The 27947-nt window shown below is 59.3% G+C and overlaps 1 protein-coding gene across 1 annotated transcript; it reads left to right on the top strand.

Moving 5' to 3' along the window:
- Positions 26-26203, top strand: NAPA (NSF attachment protein alpha). The gene is made up of 11 exons (XM_018062678.1): positions 26-406; positions 11796-11875; positions 15335-15451; positions 20070-20116; positions 21247-21324; positions 21486-21541; positions 21632-21716; positions 22510-22614; positions 23896-23964; positions 24375-24425; positions 25448-26203. Exons 1-11 carry the CDS (start codon positions 309-311, stop codon positions 25547-25549), a joined length of 888 nt encoding a protein of 295 aa, XP_017918167.1. The 5' UTR covers positions 26-308; the 3' UTR covers positions 25550-26203.

The following is a 27947-nucleotide window of genomic DNA, read 5'->3' as shown; positions in this document are numbered from 1 at the left end:
CCCCCGCACCAGGTACCCTAAGACAGATACATGCGCATGCGTTAAAAATTGGATCGCTGATTGGAGGCCGTGAATCACGGGGCGGCGTGCCTCGGCTGGAGAGGGCGTGGTCTGCGGTGCGCACGCCGCGCTACGAGGCCGTTGGTTGGCCAGCTCGAATCACGTGGTTCCTGGCCCCAGGAGGCGCGCGCCGGTGCGACGTCAACGCAGCCCACTAAGCTCCCCCGACCTGTCTCCTGCGACCCGGTCGTATCTGAGTTCTCCGAGGGCAGGGCTCCGGCGGTTTCCTGAGTACTTTTGCGGCCGCTATGGACAACTCCGGGAAGGAGGCGGAGGCGATGGCGCTGCTGGCCGAGGCGGAGCGCAAAGTGAAGAACTCGCAGTCTTTCTTCTCGGGCCTCTTTGGGTAAGAACCGCGAGCAGGGGTCGGCCGGGACCTCGGCTGAGAGGACGGAGGAGTCATGCTCTGGGGCGGCGGTAGAGGCGAAGGGCTCGAGCCTAGAGGACGCGGGGGTTTGCGGGCTTACGGACATGGTCTGAGGCAGCAGAGGGTACAAGCCATGGCCGGGACGCCGGACTGTGGCACTGACAGCATGATTCGAGGAAAGACTGTCCGAGACTGTGGCAGGGCCGTGGGCTGAGGACACCTGGGCCGAGGCGAAACCATCTGGAGGCAGGAAGGGGCCCCAGGCTGGAGACGGGCCAAAGGGCCAGGGGAATACGGCCTCAGGCCTTGAAGGGAATGTGGCCTGCGGGGACCGAGGGAGCCTGGAGGGAAGCCAGGCCAGGAAGCCTTTTGGAACTCAAGGAGAGCCTGTTTGAAAGATCCCAGACGGGAGTCTTGGGGCCTGAGACTGAGGACTTCTGCCCGAGGGCGTCCCTTTTCCGAGACCTGGGGTGATGGACTTATGTGAACTCTGGCCCGGGCGTCAGGGCTAAGATGATCCTACGATTGATGAATCCAGTCTGAGTTGCGTGAAGTGTCTCAGGTGAATATGGCCCAGGTCACAGGTGACTAGTGTAAAGAGACCTGACTGCCAAGTGAGATCTGAACAGAGGAAGCTCTGGGGTGATGGAGTGAAGGCCGAAGAGGGCTGGGAGGCTGGAGACTAAGTGGGAGTGAAGCTTGGTTTAGGAACTGGTGGGATGAAAACGAGAGATGAGGGAGGTAAGAAAACCTAAGGGGCCGGAGGCCTGCTGTGTGATCTTTGAGTAAAGATGGGGCATGCAGTGTGAGCAGGATGAGACTGGCATGCCCAGGTTAGGGCTGAAGGGGGCTGGGAAACAGAATCAACACCTAATGCTTGTGGCAGACATTTCACATGAGTTCATGTTGGCTCATAAGAGTTGTTCTGATGACTGTCGTTTGAGGAATTTTAGTGGCTGAGGAGGATCAAAAGCTCAGGTCAGAAGCCTAGGCTCTGCCATTTCTTGACCTTGGGCAAGCTGTTTAACTTCCCTTATTATGGGGGAGTGGTGTCTCAGAGAAACCTGTCTCAGGCATTTGCCACTAGTATTGAAGTAGGCCACGTGTAAAGGGTGTAGAATTGAGCCTGGGACGTGGTTATCACTCTGAAAGTGTTAGCTACCATCAGTGTCACTTCCGGGAAAGAAACAGGTATGGAGCCTGTTCGGGACTCAAGGGGGGGGTTTGATGGGCGGGACTGATGGGGATCAAGGTGAGGGTTTGATGGGAGAAGTGGGGTGGGGGCTGTCAGAGCAGGGAGAGAGGATGTGATGAGTAAGGAGTTGAAAGGGGTTGGGGAAGGAATTCGGGCCATGGGGACTTGATAGGGTTAGGGGAAGGGGCTTGAGACCTCCGGTGGAGAGAGAGCCAGGGAGGACTGAGGAACACTGTGTTGCTCTTGAAACTGGGAGGAGAGCTGCAGGGGAACAGGCGGGTGTGTAGAGAGTTAGGAGGAACTGTGAGGAGGGGCCATGGAACCTGGCAGCAGAGAGGCCAAGGCTGGGGAAGGGGTTTGTGGGGGAAGACTGGGGCTTTAGGAGAGACGGTGTTAGGAGGTAAGAAATGAGGAGGAGGGTTCTTCCCCGGAGAGGAGATGGGAACAGCTCATTGTTACAAGTGGTAGATAATGTTTACTTATCCACCGCAAGAACTTGAGTAACCTGGCTGAGACCTCTCTAGTGTGGAAAAACATCCGGGGCTGATGGACTGTATTGATTAGGTGAGGAATGTTTTCTTTCAGAGGCTGAGAGTGGGGAGAGCGTGTCTGTGTTTCTGCTTCCTTCACAAGGGGAGAAACTCAAGTGCAGTGCTTTGTGGTGGGGCCAAGAGCTCAGTTTTCAGTCAGGTCATGGTTTTACTGGGTGGCTTTTGGTGTCTGGTCCCTGGGGATTAGTGTACTGTTGGGCCATGCTTGGAAGGAGCAGCCAAGTCAGGGCCTGAAACACTTTGTCACCTGGCTGGGAAGGCAAGATGAAGACTTGCTAACACACTAGTAAAGCAGAATTGTCACATGTGATTAAGGGCTGCATTTTATCATTGGGAGGTTCCTGACCTGAGAGGAAGCTGCATGAGCTTAAGGAACTCCTTGGTGAGGAATGAGCTGGGCCCCTGGGAACCCTGGGACATGCCACAGGAGTGGGGACTGGAGAGGGTGTTCCAGGCAGTGGGAATTGTCTGAACAGAGCTCTAGGGTGAGGGGAGGTTTGTCCAGAAATGATGGGGAACTGAGATCCAGAGAGACCAGGGCTGGCTCCCTGTGGGGAGAAGCCTCCACCTGGGAGGATGAGCAGGAGTTCCGGGGGTGCTCTCTGGTGGGAGAGCACAGCTCCCAACAGAGGAGGCAGCTTGAGCAAGGCCCAGATGTGTGGAGGTCAGTGTCTGAAGGTTTACTGCAGGGGGTTCTGTGTCAGCCCGTAAAGGTAGAACAGGCAGAAGGGGATGAGACTAAACAAGAACCAGGCCCCATCCCGGAGGGCTTTTTGAGACAAGGCTTGGATGTGCGGAGGTGCTGGAGAGCACTGAGGATTTTAGTGGCCTTTTTAGGCTGTTCAGACTGCTGTAACAAAATACCATCAGCTCAGCACCTTATAACCATCGGAAACGTATTTCTCACATTTTTGGATGCAAGAAGTTCAAGGTTGTGGTGCTGACAGGTCTGGTTCCTGGCGAGGGCCTACTGCCTCCCAGACGGCTGTTGTTTCACTGTGTCCTGGTGTCTTTTGTAAAGGCACTAAACCCAGTCACGAGGGCCCCACCCTCATGACCTAGTCACCTCCCAAAGGCCCCACCCACCTTCTCATATCATCACCCTGGAGCTTAGGATTTCCACACACAAGTTTTGGCAGGGGACACAAGAATTCAGTTCACTGGAGGGCCAGTGCTGAAGACCTCCTGTGTAGAAAGGACTCCAGCAGCTAGAGTGGGGGAAGAGTGAAGGCAGTGACGGGAATAGTATCTGACAACACTTATTAAGGGCTCACTCTGACTCTGACTCAGGCCTGGGCCCGGCACTTGCTGTGCATCCTCTCGTGTGGTCCTCACAACGCCCTTCTGGAGGTGGATGTGTAGGGGTCAGAGTTGTGGATCCTTGTGCCCAGTCTTCCACTGAGTGGGCATTGGTGTTCATACCCAGGCCTGTCTCATCCCAAAGCCCTCTTGCTGCCATCCAGAGTTTTTCTTTGAGGCTCAGGCCCATTTCTGGGCACTCCGTTTAGGAGGATGCTGGCAAACTGGGCGTCTCAGGGAGTTTCTTTCCCCTGATTTCCCCGTCTTCCCCACCCGCATGGCAGTTTTCTCCAAATGTCTGAAAGAAAGAAGAGCAGGAGTGTTCACCCCAGAGCCTTCAGCTCCAAGAGCACTTACAGTGGTGCAGGGTTGCAGACGGAGACTGAGACCAGCATGCTGGAGCCTGTCTGCCCAAAAGGCCAGCCCAGGAGGACGTGCCTTGCGGGCAGGAACCGCTTCTGACACTTGGCCTCTGGAGCTGGGGTTGCTTGGCTTCCACGTTTGACAAGCCCCCTTTCCAGGAATGCAGGAGGGAGTGTCAGGGCTCAGCTCATCCCTCCAGCACCCACTTCCCCTTTCAGGAACCTCAGTGATGGCAGCATTCCAGTTTGAAAGGTCTCTGCTCAGATCAAAAGGGCCAGGCAGGGTCGCGTCTGCCTGGGATCCAGGGCAGCCTGGTTGCCTGGGATGTTAAGCCCTTTGCCCTTTGTTGTTTCAGGGCTGCCAGACACTAGCAGGCTTTGGCGCACGAGCAGCCTGGAGGGGAGGCGGTACCAGCCGGCTCTCAGATCCACGCTGCTTCTGTTCCTTCCTTCCTGCTGCCTTCCCCTCCCTTAGCTCCCAGACAGGGCTCAGGAGATGGGAGAGCAGCCCCGACTTCTGCCCTGGAAGCAGAAAGGTGGTGATTTCCCAAACACGGTGTAAGTGTGGAGAAGGAGAGAGGACAGGGAAAAAGCAAGATGCGCTTTCCCTTCCTTCCAGCTCCCGGTGCACCCAGACCTCGTTGCTCCGCCCCTTGGAGATTTCAGACAGTGCTCTGTTCCCCGGGGCTTTCCCCTCCCCCACCTCCCCCTGACTCCCGCTCCCACATCCAAAATAAAAACTTCCTTCCACTCAGACACCAGTGTGTTTAGTAAGTTTCTTCATGTGTGAAACGAAAGTCGGAGAGATACATATTCTCTCGGGTTGTTGTAAGGAGAGACTGAGGTTATGCATGTAAAGTGCTGCGATCCTGGTGGGTGCTTATTAAGTGCTTGTTGCTGTTATTAATATTAATACTAGGTATTGTGTTTAGAAGTTTAGCCTGAAGTCTTGGAGAGCTAGAGATAACAGGGTGCCATGTTGTGTGTACGGACAGCAGCCAGGAGATCATGGTGGCACGGTTCCTGCTTGAACTGTCCTTGGGCACCAGCAACCCTCAGGAGCCCTGGAGGCTGGCTTCCCTGAGACCTGCCTGACCAGAGACGGGCCAAGGTCTGGGTGGGTGTCCCCCAGGTCCTTGGTGCACCTGGGTTGGGAATGATGGCTTCCAGACCGTTCTCCACCTGTAGAGCACGCAGAACCTCTGATGCCGGTGAATTGGGCACTGACTCACCGATCCCTGCCAACTGCCAGGATCCCCGACTCAGCATTCAGCGGCTCTTGCCCAGGTTCAGAGTGGAGGCTTTCCTGAAGGGACCCAAGGTTTCCAAGGAACCCGGCCCTTATGTCTTTGCAGTCTGGGGGTTCTGCCTCTCTTGTTGGAGGTGGTCACACAGAGGTATGGATGCTCTTGTTTAGGCTGGGGCTACTAAGAGGCAAGGGCTTCCCTTGTGGCTCAGCTGGTAAAGAATCCACCTGCAGTGCAGGAGACCTGGGTTCGATCCCTCGGTTGGGAAGATCCCCTGGAGAAGGCAAAGGCTACCCACTCCAGTAGTCTTGCCTGGAGAATTCGGTGGACTGTATAGTCCATGGGGCCGCGAAGAGCTGGACATGACTGAGTGACTTTCACTTCACTAAGCGGCAAGGCTCTTTCATAAACAGTTTGTTGTTTTTTTTAAGTAAATATTAGTTCTGGTTTCTTCCTTGCTGTGTGGGGTTTTCTCTAGTTGCAGCAAGCAGGGGCTACTCGCCTGTTGTAGGGCGCGAGCTCTCAGTGGGTGTGGCTCCAGGGCTCTAGAGCACAGGCTTAATTGTCTTGGCCTGACCCATGGCCGAGTTGCTCTGCGGCATGTGGGATCTTCCTGGATCAGGGGTCAAATCCGAATCTCCTGCATTGGCAGGTGGACTCTTTACCACTGAGGCCCCAGGGAAGCCCCAGAAACATCTTTTAAGAACGAGAACCATTGGGCTCTCTGGCTGGGATGAAGGAAACCTGTTGGGGTGCAGAGGGGATCAGCGCAAGAACCGCAGGAAGGCACCTGGCCCCTGCCTTTGAGCTCATGGTCAGGAGGGCGCTGGGATGTGCTGGGGGTGGGGTAGGTGGGAGGCCCCGGGCTCTCTGGAAAGTGGGGGAGGGGTGCCCCTTGGCTAAGCTGGGGGTGGGGAGATGAAACCCATGCCAAGATGCAGTAGGAAGTGAACAGTAGGAATCTGCTCTCTCCCCCAGCCTGGTGAGGGTGACTCTCTCGTTGGCTCAGCACCTGCTGTGTCATGGGCACTCTCCTGGGTGCCTCCTGTGGGGTTCCTCGTGCCTCCAGCAGGCCTGCAGGGGTGGAGTCTTCTCCCCGCTTCCCGATGAGGAAGCAGAAGGAAGCAGGGGCTGGGGCACCACAAGCCGGCCCTGGAATCCAGGCCTGCCTGACTGCGCTCCCCAGATTTTCTACCAACCCCAAGCGACTCTAGACTTCCTGCTGCCGCCGGCAGCCCTTGGAGCATCTCTCTCCTCCTCCTTATAACAGCGTCCAGTCGTGCACATGCTCCGAGCCCCGCTCTGTGCTGTGCACCAGGTATTGCGTCTCTGTCGTCTCTGAGCCTCACAGAGACACCTCCCAGGTCGGGCTCATTGTCTTCATTTTACAGATAAAGAAACTGAGGCACAGGGCTCGCTCGCCCAAGTCACGCAGCTTGCAGAGTGCCCGGGGCTGATTTCAGCCCAGGTCTCTGGGCCCCCAAGTCCATTCTCTCTCTCCCCCTTGCCCAGCCAGGCATTTCAGAGCTGGGCAGTTAGCGTGAGACACTGGCTTTTTCCCTCCCCCTGGGGCCTATGCAGTCATGGTGGGGCCAGACCCTGCTCTGCGGGATCTTGGCACACTGCAGAGCCAGCGAGGGGCTTAGGGCGCATGGGTGGAGATGCTGAGGGATGACCGGAGAGTCCGTGGCTCAGGCTCTGGACAGCCCTGTGCAGTCAGCAGTGGGGCAAGGCTGGGACCGCCTGCTGCTCCTTGGCCGGGGGGTGCCTTCTCTGTTGTCTGATGTTTCTTCACCTGCTGCACTGCAAGGAGGGCTCCGGCTCTGGGGCGTGGGGAGGGGATTGACTTAGTGAATCCCTTCCCATTAAAAAGCAGAGATATCACTTTGCTGACAAAGGTCCATATAGTCAAAACTGTTTTTCTAGTAGTCATGTATGGATGTGAGAGTTGGACCACAAGAAGGCCGAAGAATTGATGCTTTTGAACTGTGGTGCTGGAGAAGACTCTTGAGAGTCCCTTGGACAGCAGAGAGATCAAACCAGTCAATCATAAAGGAAATCAACCCTGAATATTCATTGGAAGAACTGATGCTGAAGCCCCAATACTTTGGCCACCTGATGTGAAGAGCTGGCTCCCTGGAAAAGCCCCTGATGCTGGAAAGACTGAAGGTGGGAGGAAAAGGGGGCAGCAGGATGAGCTGGCTGGATGGCATCACCGATTCAATGGACATGAGTTTGAGCAAGCTCTAGGAGTTGGTGGTAGACAGGAAAGCCTGGCGTGCTGCCGTCTGTGGGGTTGCAAAGAGTTGAATATGACTGAGCAACTGACCAACCCCAGCCAACAGCAGCATCTACTCCTCAGGTGAGGGGGACCTGAGCAGTGCTGGCTGTTTAATCATGAGGCGAGGCCAGAGCAGGTAGGGGCCTTGCCCCCTGCTCTTTCGAAAGACTCTCAGTCATGGAAAGGAGGCCCCTGGATCGCCGAGTGAGCGGGAGGCTCGGGCCTTGGGCCAGCCCCCGAGCTTCTGTGAGCCCCTGCCGCCTCTATCTCCAGGCCCAGACCTGAGGGGTGACTGTGGGGATCACTGTGCTGTTTCAGGCAGTGCCCAGCTGGCCGCTGTACGGAGTTATGAGGATGGACAGTGGAGAAGGAGGGGAGGGCTGGCCTGATCCCCCGGGCAGCGGCTGAGAATCAAGGTGGGGACCTCCAAGCTGAGGAAAGGACCCAGGGAAGGTGGCTTGGGCACCACAAAAGGACAGGTCTTCCTTGGTGGCTGAGCTGGTAAAGATTCCTTCTGCAATGCGGGAGACCTGGGTTTGATCCCTGGGTTAGGAAGATCCCCTGGAGAAGGGAACGGCTACCCACTGTAGTATTCTGCCCTGGAGAATTCCACGGACTGTATAGGCAGTCCATGGAATCACAGAGTCGGACGTGACTGAGCGAGGACTTCAAGTGGGAGTGACTCCATCTGCATTGCCTTCTGAGGACCCCCTGAGACTGCGGGTGTGTGGGTTGTGACGTGTGACATGTTTCTGGGCTCCAGGAAGTGCCCAGGGGACCGAGGAAGGAAGGAGGGAGGCTGAGATGTTGCCCTGCGGACCCCCTGGCTCGGGTCCCACCGGGCCGTCTGTGCATTCCTGGCATGGTTCCCTCCCTTCATATGGCGGTCGCGGAGGCTGGTGGCCGTGCCTGGGAGACCTGAGACCGCTTCCTCCGCCTTGGGACGGGGGAGAAGGCAAAGCTGAGTGGGGGTAATTATAGACCGCCCTGCTCCAGGCCAGCCCAAACCGGTTCTGTCTATTCCTGGCGTGGCTCAGAGGAGCCGTGGGATGGGAGGTGCGGAGCACAGGCAGCTTGGGGGTTTGTAGGGGGAGAGACAGCCAGCTGCCACAGGCCCCGCCCCCTGGCTTGTCAGTGACGCAGGACCGGCCAGCTGCTCTGGCAGGTGGGCAGGGGTCCGAGGGAGGCCTGCTTTCCTTCCCTCAGGGAATTGGCGGGTTTTGTCGGGGAGGCCGCCCTTGGATAAGTGACGTGAAGTGGCCTGACCTGACTCTTGACAGCCTGGCTCCTCAGGAGAGGAGTCTATAGTGAGCCACACAGATTTGTCACGAGGGAAGGCAGCTTGGAAAAGCAGAGGAGCTGGGGTCTTCTGCTCCTCCTTTCCTTTCCAGAACCCTCCTTGTTACAGGGCCCGGACCCTTCTCCTGGCTGCCAGCCTGGGGTCCCCCGCCTGCCTCTTCAGCCTGTGGCCCGCCACTGCCTGCAGCCTAGGCGTCCCGGCCCCCTTCTCTTCCTTGACCTGGCTGGGGTTGTTCGTGTCTCAGGGCCTTTGTACATGCCGTGACTTCTGCCTGCCATGCCCTTCCCTCTTCACATGGGTGCTCCTGAGTCATCTTTGAGGACTAAGCTGAAAATCTCAACGGTCACCTTTCTCTGACCTGCCCATTCAAGAAGCCCTGACCCCGTCCCCTCTGGCAGGGTCTTGCTGCTGTCCTGTTTACCAAGGTCAGGGCCTTCCCCTTCGTGTGCTGCTGTCCCCGCAGTGCCTGGCACATCCTAAGCGCAGAGATGTGTGTCCCCCCGGTGAACGAACGGCCTCTCCTCCGGAGTCTGCCAGGGACCCGAGGCAAAATGACCTTTGCCTTCAGTGTCTCCACTTCCACGAGGCTGGCGCTCCAGAGAGCCTCCTGTCATCGCCTAGCCAGGGACCTGGCCAGGGCCCAAGCCCAGAGGAGGCCGGCCCGGAGGCCTGAGCAGATGTTAATCCCTCTGGCTCTCCCACCCCACAGTTAGAATGACTGACCCAGCATGGAGTCGGCCCAGCTCAGCCTGGGATCATAGAATTTCAGCCCAGCAGCCAACAGACTCTGTGTCTGAGTCTGCTCCGTCCCGCTGAGCCGCGGGGAGCCGCCTGGGGCTGACTCTGCTCATGGCTGATCATCCGGCTTCGAGCCTCGCTGGGGTGGGACGGGCCATTCCTACTCATCCGGGAGCCTGAGGTTTCTCCAAGGACAGTGGGGTCTGGACGGGACTTCACTGCACCCACTGAGAAAGGAAGGATGCCCTCGGGGATCCGTGGGAGGGGGCAGGCCCGAGAGCACGGTCAGGGAATGCACCTGGTTCTTCCAAGAGAACCTTCCAGGGACGGTCCCCCAGGAGACCCTTCTCAACTCTCTTCTGCCTAAAGCTGGTCAAAGTTCATCGCCTTTCCAAGGCCAGAAGTGGGTTCTGAGGAAGTCACTCCTCACAGGCCCCAGGCCCCCAGTGTGTTGTGCAGCTGAGGGGGGGAGACAGTGGGACCCAGCAGGGCGAGTGTGGGGGAGCACGTCCTGGGGACCGCATAGGGTGGATGCAGTGTCTGTCTAGCCCCAGAGGGCAGAGGGGAGACATTTCAGCTAAAGAAGACCCTTAGCTGGTGCAACTTGGATCCAGGAGGCCAGGATACCGGTCCCGGCCAGCCCGCGCTGGAGCTGTTGCCTTCTGACATCACCTGACGGGACAGGTCACTGGTGACTGCTTCCCAAGTGGTCAGTCTGGGTCAGCTTCTTTCTTCCCACACTCGCCTGATCGGCTGAGTCATCTGGGGTCATCCCTGCAAATCCTGAGTCCAGGCCCTAGCCCAGGCCTCCTGAGTGGAGTCTCCAGGTAGGGTGGCTCCGGCTTGATTGTTGCAGCAGACATCTGACATGAGTCCAAAGTATGGGCGGGCTGGCCCCACTGCACTCGCAATGATGCTCCCCGCACAGCACCCAGGATCACCCCAGACACCCTCGCCGTCTGTGGCTGGAGTCAGCAAGGTTCCAGGGCCAGCTGACAACAGATGAGGGGTGGGAGAGTGAAGACGATTTTGTGTCGTCTCATCAGAAAATACCCACCTGTTCTCTTCAAAACGCAACACTGCTTGATGTCAGGGAAGAGCGAATGTAAAATCCATTTGTTGGGACTCCTGAGTTACATGGGCGGTGGGCGTTGGAACACGGACACTCACACCTTGTGGGCTCAGCCTGGCTGGATTATGGAAGCTGAAACAACAGAAGGACAAGGCGGGGCCTTGCAGGTGAGGTACTAACAAAGGGCCCCCCAGTTCAGGAAGAGGTTTGTCTGTACTGCTTGGAAGTCCGAAAGCTGGGTAAAAGCTGCCCGTACAGGGAGCTTTATTTTTTTTTTCAAAAATATACCTCCCCTGAACTTTCCAGGTTACTACTGTTTCACAGTTGTTTGAAGGTTATTACTTTCCCATTTTATTTATTCACTTATGACCTCGCCACACGGCATGCAGGATCTTAGCTCCCCAACCAGGAACTGAATCCCAGCCACAGCAGCGGAGCACCGAGTCCTGGCCACTGGGCTGCCAGGGAATCCCCATGGTTTTGCCACTTTCAACAGTCTTGTTTTGAGCATCCTTGTACCTTAGTTTCTTGGGATAAATTGCTAGGAGTGTAATTCACTCCCGGACCACGGGACCCAGTGCAAACCTTAATACTTAAATACATGCACTTTTTTTTCTCAAATAGGTAAAATATGTAGATGCTTTCAAAATTCAGACAGTACTAAAAAGGAATATAAGTTTGTCCCCTACACCTGGTACCCAGTTCTACAGACCCGACCTTAGGGAAAAATATGGTAAATGTGTTCTGTGTGTGTTTTTCCAGTAATATGCTGTTTACATGTATATTTCTGGTCTCACTTTTTTGTTTTAACACAAGTGGGAATTTTCAGTGTACTTACTTAAAAACAATATTTCTTTCTGTGTGTGTATTATTACATACCTGCCAAGTCATGAATGGGCGGTGACGTGCTTTTAGGGTTGAGAGGCCTTCACTGAAAAGCTGCAGGGTGCAAGGCACAGGGTTAAGACTGAGGAAGGGGCCCAGCATCTACGGCTGGACTCCTCTCCCAGAATGCTTTGCAGTCTCATGGGGAAAAGGATTTGCAGAAAGCGCAGGAGCCCCCGAGCATCTGAGCAGAAAGTGGAGGAGACTGTCGGAGGAGGGGCTTCAGGAGGTGGTCAGGAAGGGTCCCCGCCATGAGGTCCCCCCCATGGAGGGCCTGGACAAACTGAGATGGGGTGAGGGCTGTCAGCTCTGTCTCCCTTGAGCCCACGCGGAGGCCCGACCTGCAGCTGGACTCGCAAAGCTGGCTTCACAGGGACGTGGGGGCCACCTTCCAGATAAGATCTTTTCCTTATCTTTTTTTCCTTTCCTTTTTCCCAGAGGCTCATCCAAAATAGAGGAAGCATGCGAAATCTACGCCAGAGCAGCGAACATGTTCAAAATGGCCAAAAACTGGAGTGGTACGTGATCCCTGCTAGAGCCCCTGCGTGGCTCTGTCTCCTCCTTCCCCTCGGCTCCCTATCCCAAAGGCCTGTCTGAGGGGTCAGCCTTGCAGGCCCCGTTCTCTAACACCATCACCGGCTCTACAGACCCGTTGGCCTGCCGTCTGGTCGTTTTGAGCTGGGTTATTTTATAGCTTGGGTCCCAGGGCCCGGGAGAGCGGACTTAGATGATAAGGATCAATAATAGATTATTGAATTCAGATAGACCCATGTGGATTGGTGAACTCTTGAAGAGGTTTCTCCTTAAATTCAGAATGTCAGTTTTCCAACAAGGATTGACTGGGCAGCACAGGGATCTATACTCAGGATTTCATAATCGCATATAATGGAAAAGAAGCAGAAAAGGCATACATATATAAGTGAGCCACTTTGCTGTACACCTGAAACTAAGACAGTATTATAAATCACACACACATCTACTTAAAAAATAGAAAAGAATTTCAGGTTTCCCCGGAAGCAGTTCTCTAATTCTTCCATCAGAGTCTGAATTCTGGGCTGAGGGACATTCAGGTGGTCCAGCAATAACATTAACCACGGCTTCATTTACTGAGCACTCCCCTGAGCACCAAGCAGGCGTTGTTTAATTCAGCCGTCACAGGAGCACCATGAGGGTCAGTACCATCCCCATTTCACAGACTTGAAAACTGAGGCTTGGCCCAGCCCTTTGCCCAGCACACCGACACGAGTGAGTGGCTGAAGTAATTCAGAAGCCAGAACTCCGGCTCTGGAGCCTGAACAGCTCCCTGTGGCTTCCTGACCTTTGGAGTCCTGAGTGACTGGCATTTGTGTCCCAACTCAGACTGGGGCCATGTGACCCTGGGGAAGTTACTGGACTCTCCTCGGAGGGCAGCAGGGAAGGTGACAGTCCTGACCCCGCGGGGCCATGGTGTGGGCTCAGCCGTCCCCACGCAGGGCGGCCAGCCCAGCACGGCGGCAGCTCCACTCCTCACTCGTGGCAGCAGCACCCCTCCCTCTGGAGGGGGAGGGAAGGCCCTCTGAGGACTCCGGTCAGCAGATTGGCAAACTGCAGGAGCGCTGACCGGTCCCCGGCCATCTGTGCGCTCACTCCAGCTGGAGCAGGACGCCCGCACACTCGGACAGCGTCATAAGGGCCTCTGCCCGGAAGAGGGCATCCCAGGCCCCCGCGGCTCCAGAGACTCTCAGGCCCGTGTTGGTGGGCGGAGTAGCCCTTCTGATTCGGCCAGGAAGATTGCGGTCAGACCCTGGCAAGGCTGCGGCTTGAGCCGTGTCCCCCGAGGAGAGGCGGGGAGAGGCTTCTTGAGGTCTGAGGGGCCAGAGATCTGTTTGGGAACTACCTGAGGGCCTGGAGGAGAGATTCGGAAAGCCAGTGCTTGAGCCCTTCCGGGGCTAGTGTCATAACAAGACTTCAGATGTCGGCAAGATTGTAACCAGTAAGGACCTACCGTGCAGCACAGGGAACTCTACACAGCACTCTAATGGTCTGTATGGGAAAAGGATCTAAGAAAAGTGTGTGTGTGCGTGTGTGTGTGTGTGTGTGCTTCGATACTTTTGAGTGTGTGTGTGGTGTGTGTGTGCGCGCTGAAGCTCCGATACTTTGGCCACCTGATGTGAAGAGCCAACTCATTGGAAAAGACCCTGATGCTGGGAAAGATTGTGGGCAGGAGGAGAAGGGGGAGACAGAGAATGAGATGGTTAGGTAGCATCATCAATTCAATGGATGTGAATTTGAACAGACTTCGGGAGATAGTGAAGGACAGGGAAGCTTTGCATGCTGAAGTCCACAGGGTGGCAAAGAGTCGGACACAACTGAGCGCCTGAAAAACAATATGTATACGTAATATGTATCACTGATCCACTGTTGTATACCTGAAACAAACATAACATCACAACATCGTAAGTCAACTATACTCCAATTTAAAAAGAAACAGCAAGATTGGATCAAGAAAACCAAGCAAAGACAGTGCTGAAACCCAGGGAGGAACTTCTGACTTCAGACTACAAAGGAAACCTGGGACGGGGCTACAGAGGCGGGTGTGGAGGCAGTGGGCAAAATGGACTCTCCTCCTCTGAGAGTATTTTTGGTTTCCTGAAAATCAGAAGAGTTTCTCCTGAGCTTTCAGAGCATACACTGCGCCTGGAGCCAGATTCTGTGTGTATTTTTATGCTCACCCCAAAAACAAAATACCGTTAAAAGATTTCTTTTTCAATCACGTGGATGTTGCTTTACTTCTAAAATTTGTCACCTCTCTCCCTCCCCCAAATAGTCAAACAAAAATCTTAAGCCATTTCTTCCCCCTAATGATACTACCTTTCTGGAAATTCTGTATTCAAGTTTGGAGCACTTAAAAATAGGAAAGAAATCAGACAGTGAAAACCTGGGTGGCTGAGTTTAGTTTCCTGCTCTAAAGGTAGAGTATAGGGCCGGGCCCTCTTGTCCTCCTCCAAGTCAGGAATTCCATGATTCGGGCTCACCTGGAGGAAGAGGAAGGGCAGGGGCTTCAGGACGGAGCTGGACGTGGCCATTGGAGCTCCCACTTAGCACAGGTCCCACCCCTGGAAGAGGAGGGCTCCCTCTGTCTCCCTTGAGTCACATTAGGAGATGGAGACGTGGGAACAGACCTGTGGAAGGTGACAGGGTGGCTGAGTACAGGACAGCCCGGGCTTCAGGTGTGGTCGCCGCAGCTGCCCTCCACCCGTGGGCATTGTCCCCACGCACTCAAGTTCATAGGGGCTTCCCAGGCGGCTCAGGGGTTAAGAATCCACCTGCCAGTGCAGGAGATGCAGGACACATGGGTTCGATCTCTGGGTCGGGAAGATTCTCCTGGAGAAGGACGTGGCAACCCACTCCAGCATTCTTGCCTGGAGAATCCCATGGACAGAGAAACCCGGTGGGCGACTGTCTATGGGGTGGCTAAGAGTCAGACTGAGGAGCTGAGAACCCATGTACACACTCAAGTTCACGGCGTCCACATCCCCTTTCCCTTTCTAGATGTGAACCTCCTGGGGGCCGGGACCCTGTGAGTTCTCCCCGGGGAAGACTGGAATGTGGACAGAGGAGCGAGGGAGTTAGACCAGAAGGGCTGGGAGCCGTGATGGGAGGTGAAGTCAGACTTGGAAAGGGGAGGTGGTGGGGGTGTGGTGCAGCTGGGTCTTGATTGCCCCTCTCTTCCCCAGCACCCCCACCTGGCCCCAGCCCATGTTGCAGTCTGGAATGCTGGTTCCAAGCTCCCCGGGGCTGGGCGACAGCTTCCGGGTGGAGGTGGGGGACACCGCTGGGATTAGGTGGCCTGAGGTCCAGGCCTGCGCCTCGGTTCCCCCAGGCCAGTCTCCTCTCTCAGGCTCACGAGAGCTCAGCCCCCTCCTCAGGCGTCATCTGGGTGGCTTCCAGAGCCTGGAGCCCCGCTCTGAGGCAGGGCCCACCCTCTTCTGTTCCAGCTGCCGGAAGCGCCTTCTGCCAGGCGGCCCAGCTGCACCTGCAACTGCAGAGCAAGCACGACGCAGCCACCTGCTTCGTGGACGCCGGCAACGCGTTCAAGAAGGCCGACCCCCAAGGTGAGGGCCTCTGTGGACCCCGGGCACCAGCTGAGCCCCTCCAGAGAAGGCCTCAGGTTTCCTCCGCACCACGCCGGGCAGCACTCGCACTGTGACTCGAGCGCTGGCTGCCTTCCGCCTGGCGTCCGTCGGCCTCTCTCTGGCTCCCAGCCTCCGCCTCCCCCTCCCGCTCTGTGCCTGCAGCTGGTGGCGCCCCTCCCGGAGCCCGGGAGCATGTGGGAGTGGGAGTTAGATCTCAGGCCCACCGCGTGCCCAGGAGAGAGGAAAATCTGTTCTGCTGTCAGAATTAACACGCGGAGGGGGCGGGAGGGGGTTCTGAGACCAGCCAGGTAGGAGTCTCTGCCAAAAGAGAAGCGGAAATTATCCTGACCTGGCTTCCCTTACCCCCAGGGTGGGGGGATCGGAGAGAACCAAGTGGAGATGCAGTTGCCGGAGAGTAAGTTCCTTCAGATGAGAGCGTGTTGGGGACCGAAGCCCAGTTTGGGGCTGACTCACTGTGAGAAAACCATGTTTGTCCCCCACTGGGCTCATTTAAAGTAGATGCACGGCCCAGCGGGTACCAGACTGTTGGATCTGGGGGCCTGGAATTTTAGTTTTTTCTTCTTAATTTTGGGGCCAGACATGGGTTGCCAACTTTTAATTTTAACAAGCAAAAGGCTTTTTTTTTTTTTAATGACCATCTATTGTCACTGTCCACTCACAAGAGAATGGGAAATAGGCGAATATTAATTTAAAAAAAAATAGGGAGATGCATCATCTTGGAATAAAGGCTTGTCCTTCCCAAGAGAGGGCAGTTTGCACCAGTGCCCGGGGTCTCTCCAATGATCTGTGAGCCCCAGTTCACATGCCAGCTCGGGGGACATTGGTGGCGAATTCGTCATCGCCACCGCGACGTTTTGGTTCCCAGTCGAGGGTTTGGTGTCTGTGAGGGCCAAGTACCTGTTCTCTGTCCCCAGTCTTGCTGGGCCACTCCTCGGTAGCCGGGTGTCTCTCAGATGTTGGCCTCGGTGGTCACGTGCGCTCAGCCCGGCTTGAACCGAGGGGAAACCTCACGACCAGGTGTGTCCTGCTGACTCTGCCCAAAGCTCAGCGCACCTGGCTGGTTAGCGTTGAGCTGCAGCAGGCCACGTGGTGATGTGGCGATGAGCCAGGGTTCAGGTCACACGGTGATGACTGTAGGTTTGTTTTCAGCTTGAATCACCCCCAGAAAGTCTGTGCATCCTCCTCAGAGGGTCCCACCCCTGCCCCAGTCTGCCGCCTTTCTGGGGAACTGGTCGACCTGGAAATGCTGCCCAGGTACCCGTGACAGACGTTGGGCCACCGCACCCGAGTGACTGGAAGGACAGGTTCCTGGGGTGGAAGCTGAGGCCGGGCTTTCAGCAAGTGCATAGGGCAGATTTGCTGTTTAAACAAGCCCCAGCACTCTGGTGGACAGGCCCCAGCGGGTACTAGCATGTGGCATCCTTTCCCAGCTTTTGAGCTGAGGCTTTTCAGCTAACAGCAGGCTCTGCAGCGTGTGTGGGGGGCACTAGGGCCCAGGTTGGGGTGTGACTCGTGCCTGGCCTCCAGAAGCACAGAGGATGGCTGCGGTGTCTAGTAGGCAGGCTGCAGTGGTTGCGTGTGACATGCCTGTCGTGGGGCACAGAGGGCGACTTGGTTTGTCTCAGCATCAGCCAGCCTGCTTCTCTGCCCTGGATGCTGAGGCCGGGAGGGGGCAGGTTTGGCACTAGGGGCGGCTCTCAGGGAACGGAAGGCCCCATGGCGCAGGGGAGAGCCTCATGGGCAGGGCCGGGGTCAGATGTTCTTTTCGCTGAGCAGGGGGCGATGTTGAAGGGGCTCCCAGCACCTCTGCGTCATAACTGACCACCCCCCCACTCAAGGAGGGTGGGACTCACTGGTCTCCGAGGCCCATGGGAGCCTGTTCCCCTGTGACCTGGGGCCATCAGCAACGTCTTTTGGGTCTCCACTCCCTGGTCAGGGAAAGCAGAGACCACATGTGAGCTAAAGCACAGACGGGCCGAGCCCTACACCAGCGTGAGATAAATGTCTGGAAGGGGTGGCCCCGGCCCTTGTCAGGTGGGGGTCTGGCCTGGCCGCTTGCCTTGGGAATCAGAGCCAGAGGGCCCATGTGGATCCCTGCCAGGCTTTCCCACGCAGGCAGCCAGCTCGCTGGGGCCTCGCTGGCCTCACCTGCCTCAGACACCTCCTCCTGTGTCAGTGCTTCTGCAGGGGTCCTGGAAGCCCCCCACCCGCCCCCGGACAGGCAGCTGAGCCTGTGCCTCAGGGCCGACAGCGGGATTCGGCGCCTGCCTTCGCTCTCCCTCTGGAGTCCGCCCTGAGCGTGGGCCGGGGTGGCCTGCCACCCCCGTGGTGGCTGGGGTGGGGAGGTGCCGCCGTAGCTGTCACTGGTCCCCGAGTTGCCCAGCCGGTTCCGGCGGCCACTGTGAGTAGACTCGGGCCGGGGAGGCCCCTTGGCCGCCCGCTGGTGGCCAGGCACAGGGGTGTGCACGCCACTTGCCCTCTCCTGTCTGCTCCCCTCAGCTCCCTGCCGCTCCCTGGTGTCTGCTGTGTAGCAGGCAGGTGGCATCTTCTTTCACCCATTCCACTGCTTCATGGGGTTCTGCGATTTGCCCCTCTTTTACTAAGAAGTCCCATCTCCTTAAGGCCAGTGCCTTCCCCTGTCTGGGCCTGAGCACCGCCCTCACTTCACCTGCCTCCCGGGCTCCAGGTTTCTGCAGGTGGATGGTGAGGGTCAGATTGCTGGGGTTTGCCATGCTTGTCCAGGGCTGTGTGGGGCTGTCCACGGCTGGGGTCCCAGAGACTGGAGATAAGCTGGTTGTAGCCGCGTGTCAGCAGCTTGTCCGCTAGCGCGCCAGCTGGGGTGTCAGCTGGCAGCCTGCGCTTCCAGAGACAGCTGTCCTGGAGCGAGGGGCCTCAACCCTGTGTGAAGCCACGCTGCCGGCTGTGCCTAAGCCATCCTCCCCCACGGCAGGGGCCTTTTGGCCGACAGCACTCAGGCCAGCGCCAGCGGGCCCTGGGCAGCCGCTGTGGTGGTGGCGGCGGGGCAGGGGTTCCTGTCTTGCCTGGGAGCTTCCAGCCTCTCTGCGTCCAGGGCTGTGACCTCGGCAGGGGCAGCCTTTGACCCCTCGGCCTGCGGAGACCAAGCTGTGCGCCCCAGCATTCTGGGAGTGGAGCCCCCAGTCACATCCAGCCCCCTGGGGTGGGGGGCGGGGCAGGGCGCGGTGTGCAGACCCCGTGCGCTGCAGCCCTGCCGCCTGGCTTTTAGTATCCTCACCACTGCGCTGTTAGCTCATCAGTTGCTTCGGGAAATGCTCTGTCACAGAGCGTTTGAGAGTGTGTGTGTGTGAGAGACAGTAACACTGCTTCCTCCAGCTGTATTTGTCTGCGGCGTTCTCTCCTTTTTTTCCTTCTCTCCTGCCCCTTTTTCCTCTTCCCTACTGCCCCAGGCTTCCACCTGTCAGCCTCACGACCTTCACCCTGTGGTGTACATTCTCTGAATCTTTTGGGGGTCCCCCGAGGCCTTGCACCCAGCCTCCATCCCCCAGATAGTCCCCCAGCATAGCTCTCAGACACCCCCTTTTGGCCAGTGGGTTGGGGGGTGGGACTTGCGGACTCCCTGAAGGACCAGGCACAGGTCTGAGGCTAAGAGCCCCTGCTGATGCGTCTCCCTGGGCAGTGAGAGTCTCCCTGGGCAGTGAGACCTTGAGCCCCCCTTGAAACCAGGCACCGGGCCTGGGCCTTCCTGGTGCCATCTCAGCCCGGTGGGCCCTGCTGACGTTGAAGCCCTAGCGGCAGGCCAGGAGCCTTCTCGATGCCCCTGGCTGCATGAACGCTCAGCCAGGCCCCAGCTCAGAGCCCACCCACCATGGTCTGTCCAGGCTCTCTGTCCTCCTCCCACCTCCCCCAACGCCCTGTCCTCCTGAGATGCATTAAAATGACGTTTAAAAAACATCCACCGAGAGCTCATCTCACTCTGCTAGAAGATGCCTCCCACTCATGCTTCTCTCTCCTCCAAATAACTTGTCAAAAAAAGCACCTTTCTCAAAGTTCCAAATTAACGCCGCGTGAGAGGGTATGACAGAGGCGCCCCGGCGCTTCCTCCCGAGCGCCACCCACTGTGTGTGTTGTCGGCGACACCTGTGGTCTGAGGAGCTGGCAGGCAGCGGTGCTGGGTATACGGCGGAGACCCCATGGCGGGGGCCTCAGGGCACGGCACCCTGCCGCCTCCTGCCACGGTGGAGGCCAGGCAGGGACAGGGTACATGGCTGCTTCAGGGTCCCACCATGGAAGGGTGACGGAAGGACCTTGGCTGCGGCTACCCTCTGTCCCACGGTCACTGGGAAGGTGGTGACATTGTGGTAACCCTGGGGCAGAGGGCAGCCGTATGGACAGGGCTCCCCTGAAAGCACGTGCCCAGCAGGTCACAGCCAGCAGCATGAATGAGTCAGGCCAAGTTTCCCAGGGCTCGGGGGCCCCCTGCCTGCCGTGCGCACTGAGCCCTCCATGGCGGCCCCACGCCTCGCTTCTCTCCTCGGCCTCTGCTGAAACGACTTCACCTTCTCGTTCCTCCTCCTCACTGCCCTTGTTCTCTCTCCAGAGGCCATCAACTGCTTGATGCGAGCGATTGAGATCTACACAGACATGGTAAGGGCCGCCGCGTGTCCTGGCTCCCTCCCCTTACCCCCTTCAAGCCTGCCTATTGCCTGCCCCCCTTCCCTCGCATCTCCTGGCCCCAGAGCAGGCGAGAGATAAGAGACGGGAGGGGAGGCAGAGGGGGGCAGGGGACTGTCACCGGTGCCGGGCTGGGCTGGCTGGGTCCTCACACAGCTCCGTGCCAGCCTGGCTCCTGGTGGCAGCTCCCAGCACATGAGAGGGGTGGAGGTCCTGTCTCCAGCCTCCCATAGGCCATCATTGTCCTCACTTGAAGGCATTACCGCTGTTGGGGCCCTCACGTGTCCATGGAGTTTCCCCTTCCCCAGCCTCCCCCGGGGAGCGTCCTCTTCGACAGATGAGGCCTGGCTGCTGGTCCAAGCCTGGAGAGCCAGCCTGAGGCGCCAAGCCAGGCCCCATCCACGTCACGTCCACGAGGGCCGATCGCCCGTCCTGCCCCGGCGGGTCCTGCGATGCTGTGAGCGTGTCGCCATCCCCGCCGGGTGCTGCAGGAGACACTGCGCTGGGCGGTTCGGTCTCCAGAGCGGCAGGCACGCTGACTGCCGCTGGGTGGAGGCGGGCAGGAGGTGCTCAGCCCCTCTGGGAGCCGGCCGCCTTGGGGAAGGCCCTGGGCGCCTGCGGGGGAAGCTGTTGTGCGGGTGGGGAGAAGGGCCATCTGACCACACGGGAGGGGAGGTCGGGAGGCAGGCTGTCTCTGGGGCAGCAGCGACTCTTGGCGTTTGGCCCAGAGTCCAGGGCTGTTCCTCCCGCCTCTCTGGACCAGTCACATGTGCCGCCAGGCCAGGGCCTCTGGCCAGTCCCGGTGCACGTATTTCCCATGTCACCCCATCTGCTGTGCCCCCATGGAGGCTGGGTGTGGGGGGGCATGCCCGCGGCCACCCAGTCGGGGCAGCACTCAGACCCAGGCCTGTCAGGCAAGAGCCTCCCTCGCAAGCCTCGTGCCTCTTGGGACCCTCCTTGGTGGACCCCCCTCCCATGAGTAGCCGAGGGCTGAGAATGCAGTTTCAGGGGGCCGGGGGCCGAGGTGGGGGGCATGTGGTTGAGCTGGGCAGGGCGCTCGGGACCCCCTCATCGCTGACGGCCCCTTCTCCTGTCTCCCCCAGGGCCGCTTCACCATCGCGGCCAAGCACCACATCTCCATCGCCGAGATCTATGAGACCGAGCTGGTGGACATTGAGAAGGTGGGCGGCAGGGGGCCCAGCCTGGCCAGTGGCGGGGAGGGCTGCTGCTGCCAGTCCTCTGGGACCAGTCTGGGGGCCTGGGGCGTGGCAGAGCTGCCGGGCCCTCAGGCGACGAAGGCCGCCTGAGCCCCTCGCCCTCTCCTCCACCCCTTGTGCCCCAGGCCATCGCCCACTACGAGCAGTCTGCAGACTACTACAAAGGCGAGGAGTCCAACAGGTACCCGGGCGCCCCCTGCCCGCTCCCGTCCCTGGCGAGGGCCCCGGGCCCCGCCACCACTGACCCCCCGCCCCTCTCTGCCCCTCTCAGCTCAGCCAACAAGTGTCTGCTGAAGGTGGCCGGCTATGCGGCGCAGCTGGAGCAGTACCAGAAGGCCATCGACATCTACGAGCAGGTGGGGACAGCAGGGCCTGATCCCCACTCTCTGGGTCGGGCACTGCACCCCACCCTGCTGGCCGGCGCCCCTTCTCCCCACCTCCCACCCTCCCCCGACTTCTGTGCAGCACGCTCGGTCATCCCCACACCCTCAGCTTGGACTCGGCCTGGCTGAGCACCCTCCACGCATGACCCCGTGTGGCGTCATCGCGCTCTCCCTAGACGAGTCCTTCCCACACTGCTCACCAGGGCCTCCCGGGCAGAGCGAGGCCGACTCCCAAATGGGGAGAGAGCGGAAAGAATCCCGAGGCCCGGGATGGCTGGTAGCAGCTGAGGAGCCTGCAGAGAGGGCAGGAGGGGGCGTCCCCTGGGAATGCATGCTCCCTCCTGGGCGGGGCCCGGCCCCCTGGTGGGCTCAGTCTGGCCGGGAGACAGGCAGGCAGGTGGCCTCGGAGGAGTGCGGGGCGGGCGCCGCCTCTCATGTTCTGCAGCCTGCCGCCCCTCTGCCCACTGGCGTGCCAGCCTCCTGTCAGCCTGACAGCGGGGCCGCCGCCCCCATCACCCGGTCGGGTGCCTCTGGGAGCCCACGGACAGCTGGCCTCGGCCCTGGGGCCACACGCCCACCCCCGGCACGCCCCAGTCCTGGGTCTCTCAGACCAGACGCAGACTTTCCCGGGGCTGGTCTCTGGCTTCCTTGCCCTCAAGGTCCTGGGTTCACAGGGCGTCACTGGGCATGGACCTAGTTCCCAGCTGTCCCCCAAGTGCCTGGCAGTGATCCAGCCCTCTGGCTGCCCACCGCCTTGTGCCTGCAGGTGGGGACCAACGCCATGGACAGCCCACTCCTCAAGTATAGCGCCAAGGACTACTTTTTCAAGGCTGCTCTCTGCCACTTCTGCATTGACATGCTGAACGCCAAGGTGAGCCCGGGCCCCCAGAGTTACATACACACAGGGTGAACGGCAGGCCCCGGGGGCCCCCAGAGTTATCCCCACATGGGGTAAAACGCCAAGGTGAGCCCAGGTCCTCGGACCCCCCAAGTTATCCCCACACGGGGTGAAACACCAAGGTGAGCCCAGGCCCCGGGCCCCCCCAGAGTTATCCCCACACGGGGTGAAACGCCAAGGTGAGCCCAGCCCCTGGGGCCCCCCAGAGTTACCCACATACACACAGGGTGAACAGCAGGCCCCGGGCCCCCCAGAGTTGCCCACACGGGATGACCACCCCTGGAGCATCGTGTCTGTCACTACGCCAAGTCACCTCTCTGCCTCTCGGGGGGCAGGTCCCTTGCTCCCCTCTGGCCCTGGCAGCGCCTTCGGGCAGGAAATGCTTGTTCTCACCGCGTTTCTATCCTTTGCGTTTCCAACTCCCGGCTTGCTTGGTGCCAGCCATTTTCTTTTGTGGGAGCATTTTTGGAGTCCTAACTGTAACCCACAAGGTTGGCACCATGGTCATCCCACTTCACAGAGGAAGATACTGAGGCTGAGACAGAGAGTCTCTCGTTCAAGGCCACGTGGCTAGTAAATTGCCCCAGGAGTCCAGACCTTTCTGACTGCTGATGTTTGAACCAGAGCCTGCCTCCCTGCCCCACCCGTCCTCAGGGCCTCTCAGCACGAGCCAGGTCAGGGTTTCCTGGGGTCTCCAGCTGCCTGCCCTCACCTACATGGTGTGCCTGAGCCCCACCCTCACTCTGCCGGCCCCTGCTGGGGCAGGTGATAGCTTGGGCTTTGGAGTCAGGCCGGTTCAGATCCCCAACACGTGTCCTGAGCCCTGTGCAGGTCACTGCCATCTCTGGGTCTGTTTCCCACTTGCAGAATGGAGTCACCGTCGTTTGACCCTCCTTGGGTCCTCATGAGGGTTAGACATGAGGCGTCAGGCATGGCATGAAGTGTGTGCACCTACCCTAGTGGGGGCTGGGTGCAGGGGCAGGCCCTGAGCACCGGCCTGGGGAAGCCGCCTCCCTCCCCGGGCCCCTGTCCGCTGCCTGCCACCCTCCACCATAGCTGTCTGCAGCCAGGCTGGCGCTGATCTCAGCTCTGGGGAGCCTCTCCACCAGGCACAGAGCCCCGTGTCTCTGGAGGCTGGGGTGGGCATGCAGACAGCTGACTTAGGGCTGGAGCAGCCCCAGGTCCCTGCCGCTGCCGGGGGATCTTCATCAGCTTGTTCCCTTTTTCCTTCCCTGCGTCCTCGCTGACCCTCAGCTCGCCGTTCAGAAGTACGAGGAGCTGTTCCCCGCATTCTCTGACTCTCGGGAGTGCAAGCTGATGAAAGTGAGTGTGTGTTGCGGGGGCCTTGAGCCACTCCTCTCCCATGTCGGGGGCTTCGGCTCCAGTTAGCACAGTCATAGATCTGTACAGTGTTTCTCAGGGGGCTTATCCCCCCCCCCAATCTCATCTGCCATCTGGGTCCCCATTTTCTGGATGAGACGAGACTCAAGCGTTGATGGAGCCGGGGCAGAGTGGGGAGGCTGTGGGTTCTCACGCGCGCACGGGCACTCATGCGTGGGTGCTGCTCCATGTCAGTGACCTTCCAAGCTGAGGGCAGGTTGGAGCACAGCCCCTTCCTCCCGCTCAGCCTGGGCACCCCTGCCTCTCACCCACGCAGATACTGTGTATGGAGCTCCTCTGGGTCAGGCCGAGGCCTGCCTGGCTCCTGAGCCCAACCCCCTGTTGTTTCGCAGAAGCTGTTAGAAGCCCACGAGGAGCAGAACGTGGACAGCTACACCGAGGCGGTGAGTGGCCGCGGGGCTGACGGCCCTCGTCAGGCGTGGTCCTGTGAATTTCCTCCTTTTTGTCTCTGGCCCTAGACCCTGGCTGTGGATTCTTTCCTCCTGTCACCCCAGAATCCTCCCAAGTAGCCCCAAGAGGTGCAGGGAGTGGTCTCCCCATCTTAGAGATGAGCTGGGGTTCAAACCCGCGTCTGTCTGTTCCTGAAGGCCAAGGTCTCTGCACCCCTCAGAGTCCCCTGGATGAGCATTGCAGGGAGTCTCACATCGGGTACGCTGGGTGACTCTGGGAGTGCAGGGAGGGAGTCAAGTTGCTCCCCTTCCCTCGCCTCCCAGAAAGCTGGAGGCAGGTGGCCCTGGGGTGCGGGAGAGGTGGCCATGGGAGGCCGCCTTCCAGCGGCTTCTCTGATAACAGTCTCCCCACAGAGATGCTCTCCCTGTCCTTACCTTGTTGCGAGGCATTCTGGAATTGGTAACGCAGCCCGGGTGGATCTGGATCTGTCCAGTGTGACTCTCCCTGGGCGCCCCTCACGAACCATGGACCCCTGAATGATGCCAGGGACCAAGCTCGGCCGGTCCATCTCTCCCCAGACAGCTGGCCGGGGGCGGATGGCAGGAAGCGCCGCAGCAGAGCACAGAGGATGGGAGAGGAGGGAGCCCGCCAGGCGGGGGTTCTCTCTGCCCAACCCCCTCCCACCCGCCTGCAGCGCTCAGAACAGGCCTGTGCCACGTTTCCAGGCCTCAGTTTCCCATCCTTAAAACAAGAAAGCTAGACCTTCTGTTTTTCCAGCTCTAAAATCCTTCCCCGCCGCGGGAGCCCTCATGTGTGAGCCAGTAAAGATGGAAGGGAGAGGCTCTGGCCAGGGTCAGGGCTACGCATCCCCTCGCCCCTGTTCAGGGAGGGGGCGCTGACAGGGCCGTCCAGAGGATCCTGAGCAGAGCCCGTTGGGCTGGGAGCGGGCACAGGGTGGGAGGCGAGGCGGGGCTCAGGGCGGCCGCTCACCCCCAGCCCGTCGCCCGGCGCGCAGGTGAAGGAGTACGACTCCATCTCCCGGCTGGACCAGTGGCTCACCACCATGCTGCTGCGCATCAAGAAGACCATCCAGGGTGACGAGGAGGACCTGCGCTAAGCCCCGCGGCCCCGGCGCCCGTCTCCCCGCCCCGCCCGCTCTCCCCCGGCCAGGCCCTCCAGCGAGGCTCGCCGTGTGAGCCCAGAGCCGGGGGGAGGGGGGGCCCCGAGACCCTGGCTGCGAGACCTTCCCTCCCACCGAGGACTCTGCAGCATCCCCGCGGGCTCAGCACTGCTTCGGGGGCCCGCTGGCCAGACGGTCACCCTCTGTTCTCGCTGCATCCCTCGCCCCCTGCCCTTTATTTAAGCCCCCAGAGCTGCCCTTCTCCACCCGACACACAGGCTCTCTGGCGCAGGCCTGTTCGCTGTGGGTGCTGCTGGGGTTGGAGTCGGCATCCGGCACCCCTCTCCCAGCCAGCTGAATCGTGGAGCCAGTGTCTCGTGTCTCGTCTCCACCTTCTTCCCTGGCTGAGCTCTGGGCCCACTTAGCCACCGTGATTCGCTTTCACCGCTGGGGAGGGGGTGGCTCCTTTCCCCGGCCCCGCACCGGGAGCCCCCTGCCTCCTGCAGCCCCGGCCTCTCAGGATGGACCCAGCCCTGGAGCTGCGAGGGTCGTCCCCACGCCCACCCCTCCGTCTCCTCCCCGCGCTTCCAGGTGTTGGTGGGAAGCCGCAGCTGCCCGAGGAAGGAAATAAAAGACAACACTTGTGCTCGAGTTTCCTCCTCCTCACCTTTCTCCCCCTCGCCCTCAGTCCTGTGTCCCGTCTTTCTGGCCCTCCTGACCACCCCCTCGTCAGCCCTCTTGGGCTCTGGGCACCCTTTGCAGGCAACAAGAGGGCAGGCTTGCCTGGCAGGATGTGCTGGGTCAGAGCCTCCCAGAGGGGAGGCCCAGCATGGTGGGTCTGGGGAGGGGCCATGGGCTTGTGGTCTTGAGGCCCGGGCCCTCTGGACCCTGGCTTCTTCAGCTGGGGTGATGGATGGCAGTGCCCCCTCCAACCCAGAGCTGGCAGGAGGATGTGTGCAACATACAGAGGGGTGGAGGGACTTCCACCCATCGTGGTCCAGTGGTTAGAATCCACTTTTCAATGCAGGGGCCACTGGTTCAATCCCTGATCGGCGAACAGAGATCACACAGGCTGTGAGGCAGCTAAGCCCAGGAGCTGTAGCAAAGATCACGCGTGGCATGACTAAGACCTGATCCAGCCATGTGTTCTTTGAAAACAAGGAGTGGAGGGGTCTTCCCAGGTGGTCCGTTGGTTAAGAATTCATGCTTTCATTGCAGAGAACATGGGTTCAGTCCCTGGTTGGGGAACTAAGATCCTGTAGTCTATGAGGCATGTAGGTGTGTATGTGAGTCACTCAGTCGCTACCGGGGCCTCTCTGCGACCCCATGGGCTGTAGCCCCCCAGGCTCCTCTGTCCATGGGATTTCCCAGGCAAAAATACTGGAGTGGGCTGCCATTTCCTTCTCCAGGGGATCTTCCCAACCCAGGGATTGAACCCCAGTCTCCCGTATTGCAGACAGATTCTTTACCACCTGAGCCACCAGGGAAGCCAAGGCCAAAAAATAAATGGTGGAGGAGGCACACCAAGTCTCCCTGCCTCACGGCCCACGTCCACGCTTCCCTGGAGGGAAGGCCAGAAGCCCCAGAGGCACTGTTCCATCTGTCAGAGGGAGGGGAGGGAGCGGCCTTGGCAGGCGGAGCACAAGGACAGGTGGGTGTGGGGAGGGGGAGCGCAAACAGCAGGAACCCTTTGCCCAGGAAAGGAGGGCAGGGCCCAGCCACCTCCTCCTCCTGATCCAGCACGTGGACCTCTCTGTCAGTGGGCGGTCTGGTGTGCGTGTGCTTCCAGCCGGCCCTGGGCCAGGCCGGTCCTCACTGGGGGTGGGAGGACAGCCGGAGGAGGGCCAGTGCCAGAAGGCGGACTCAGTGTCACTGGCATGACATCAGGATGTGAACCGGGGCTGCCTGGGAAACCAGGGCAGGCTCCCCGGAGCTGCTCCAGCTTCGAGCCTGGAAGGAGCTCGGGAAAGGTTCAGGCTCACCCTGTGTCGAGAGTGGCCTCTGTGTGACACTCTGCCCTGCTCCTCTGTCCCCCTCCGCTTCTCCCACTGCTGCTGCTGCTAAGTCGCTGCAGTCGTGTCCGACTCTTTGCGACCCCATAGATGGCAGCCCACCAGGCTCCCCCGTCCCTGGGATTCTCCAGGCAAGAACACTGGAATGTGTTGCCATTTCCTTCTCCAATGCATGAAAGGGAAATGTGAAAGTGAAGTCGCCCAGTCGTGTCCAACTCTTAGCAACCCCATGGACTGTAGCCTACCAGGCTCCTCCGTCCATGGGATTTTCCAGGCAAGAGTACTGGAGTGGGGTGCCATTGCCTTCTCCGGCTTCTCCCACAGCGCTAATCAATTGATGATGGCTGCCTCGAGCTCAGTTAAGACTCCTGAGACCTCAGATT

This window comes from Capra hircus, chromosome 18, assembly GCF_001704415.2.
Source record: "Capra hircus breed San Clemente chromosome 18, ASM170441v1, whole genome shotgun sequence".
NCBI lineage: Eukaryota > Metazoa > Chordata > Mammalia > Artiodactyla > Bovidae > Capra > Capra hircus.
Note: the sequence above shows the minus strand (reverse complement) of the source record. Positions and strands in the feature narration are given on the sequence as shown.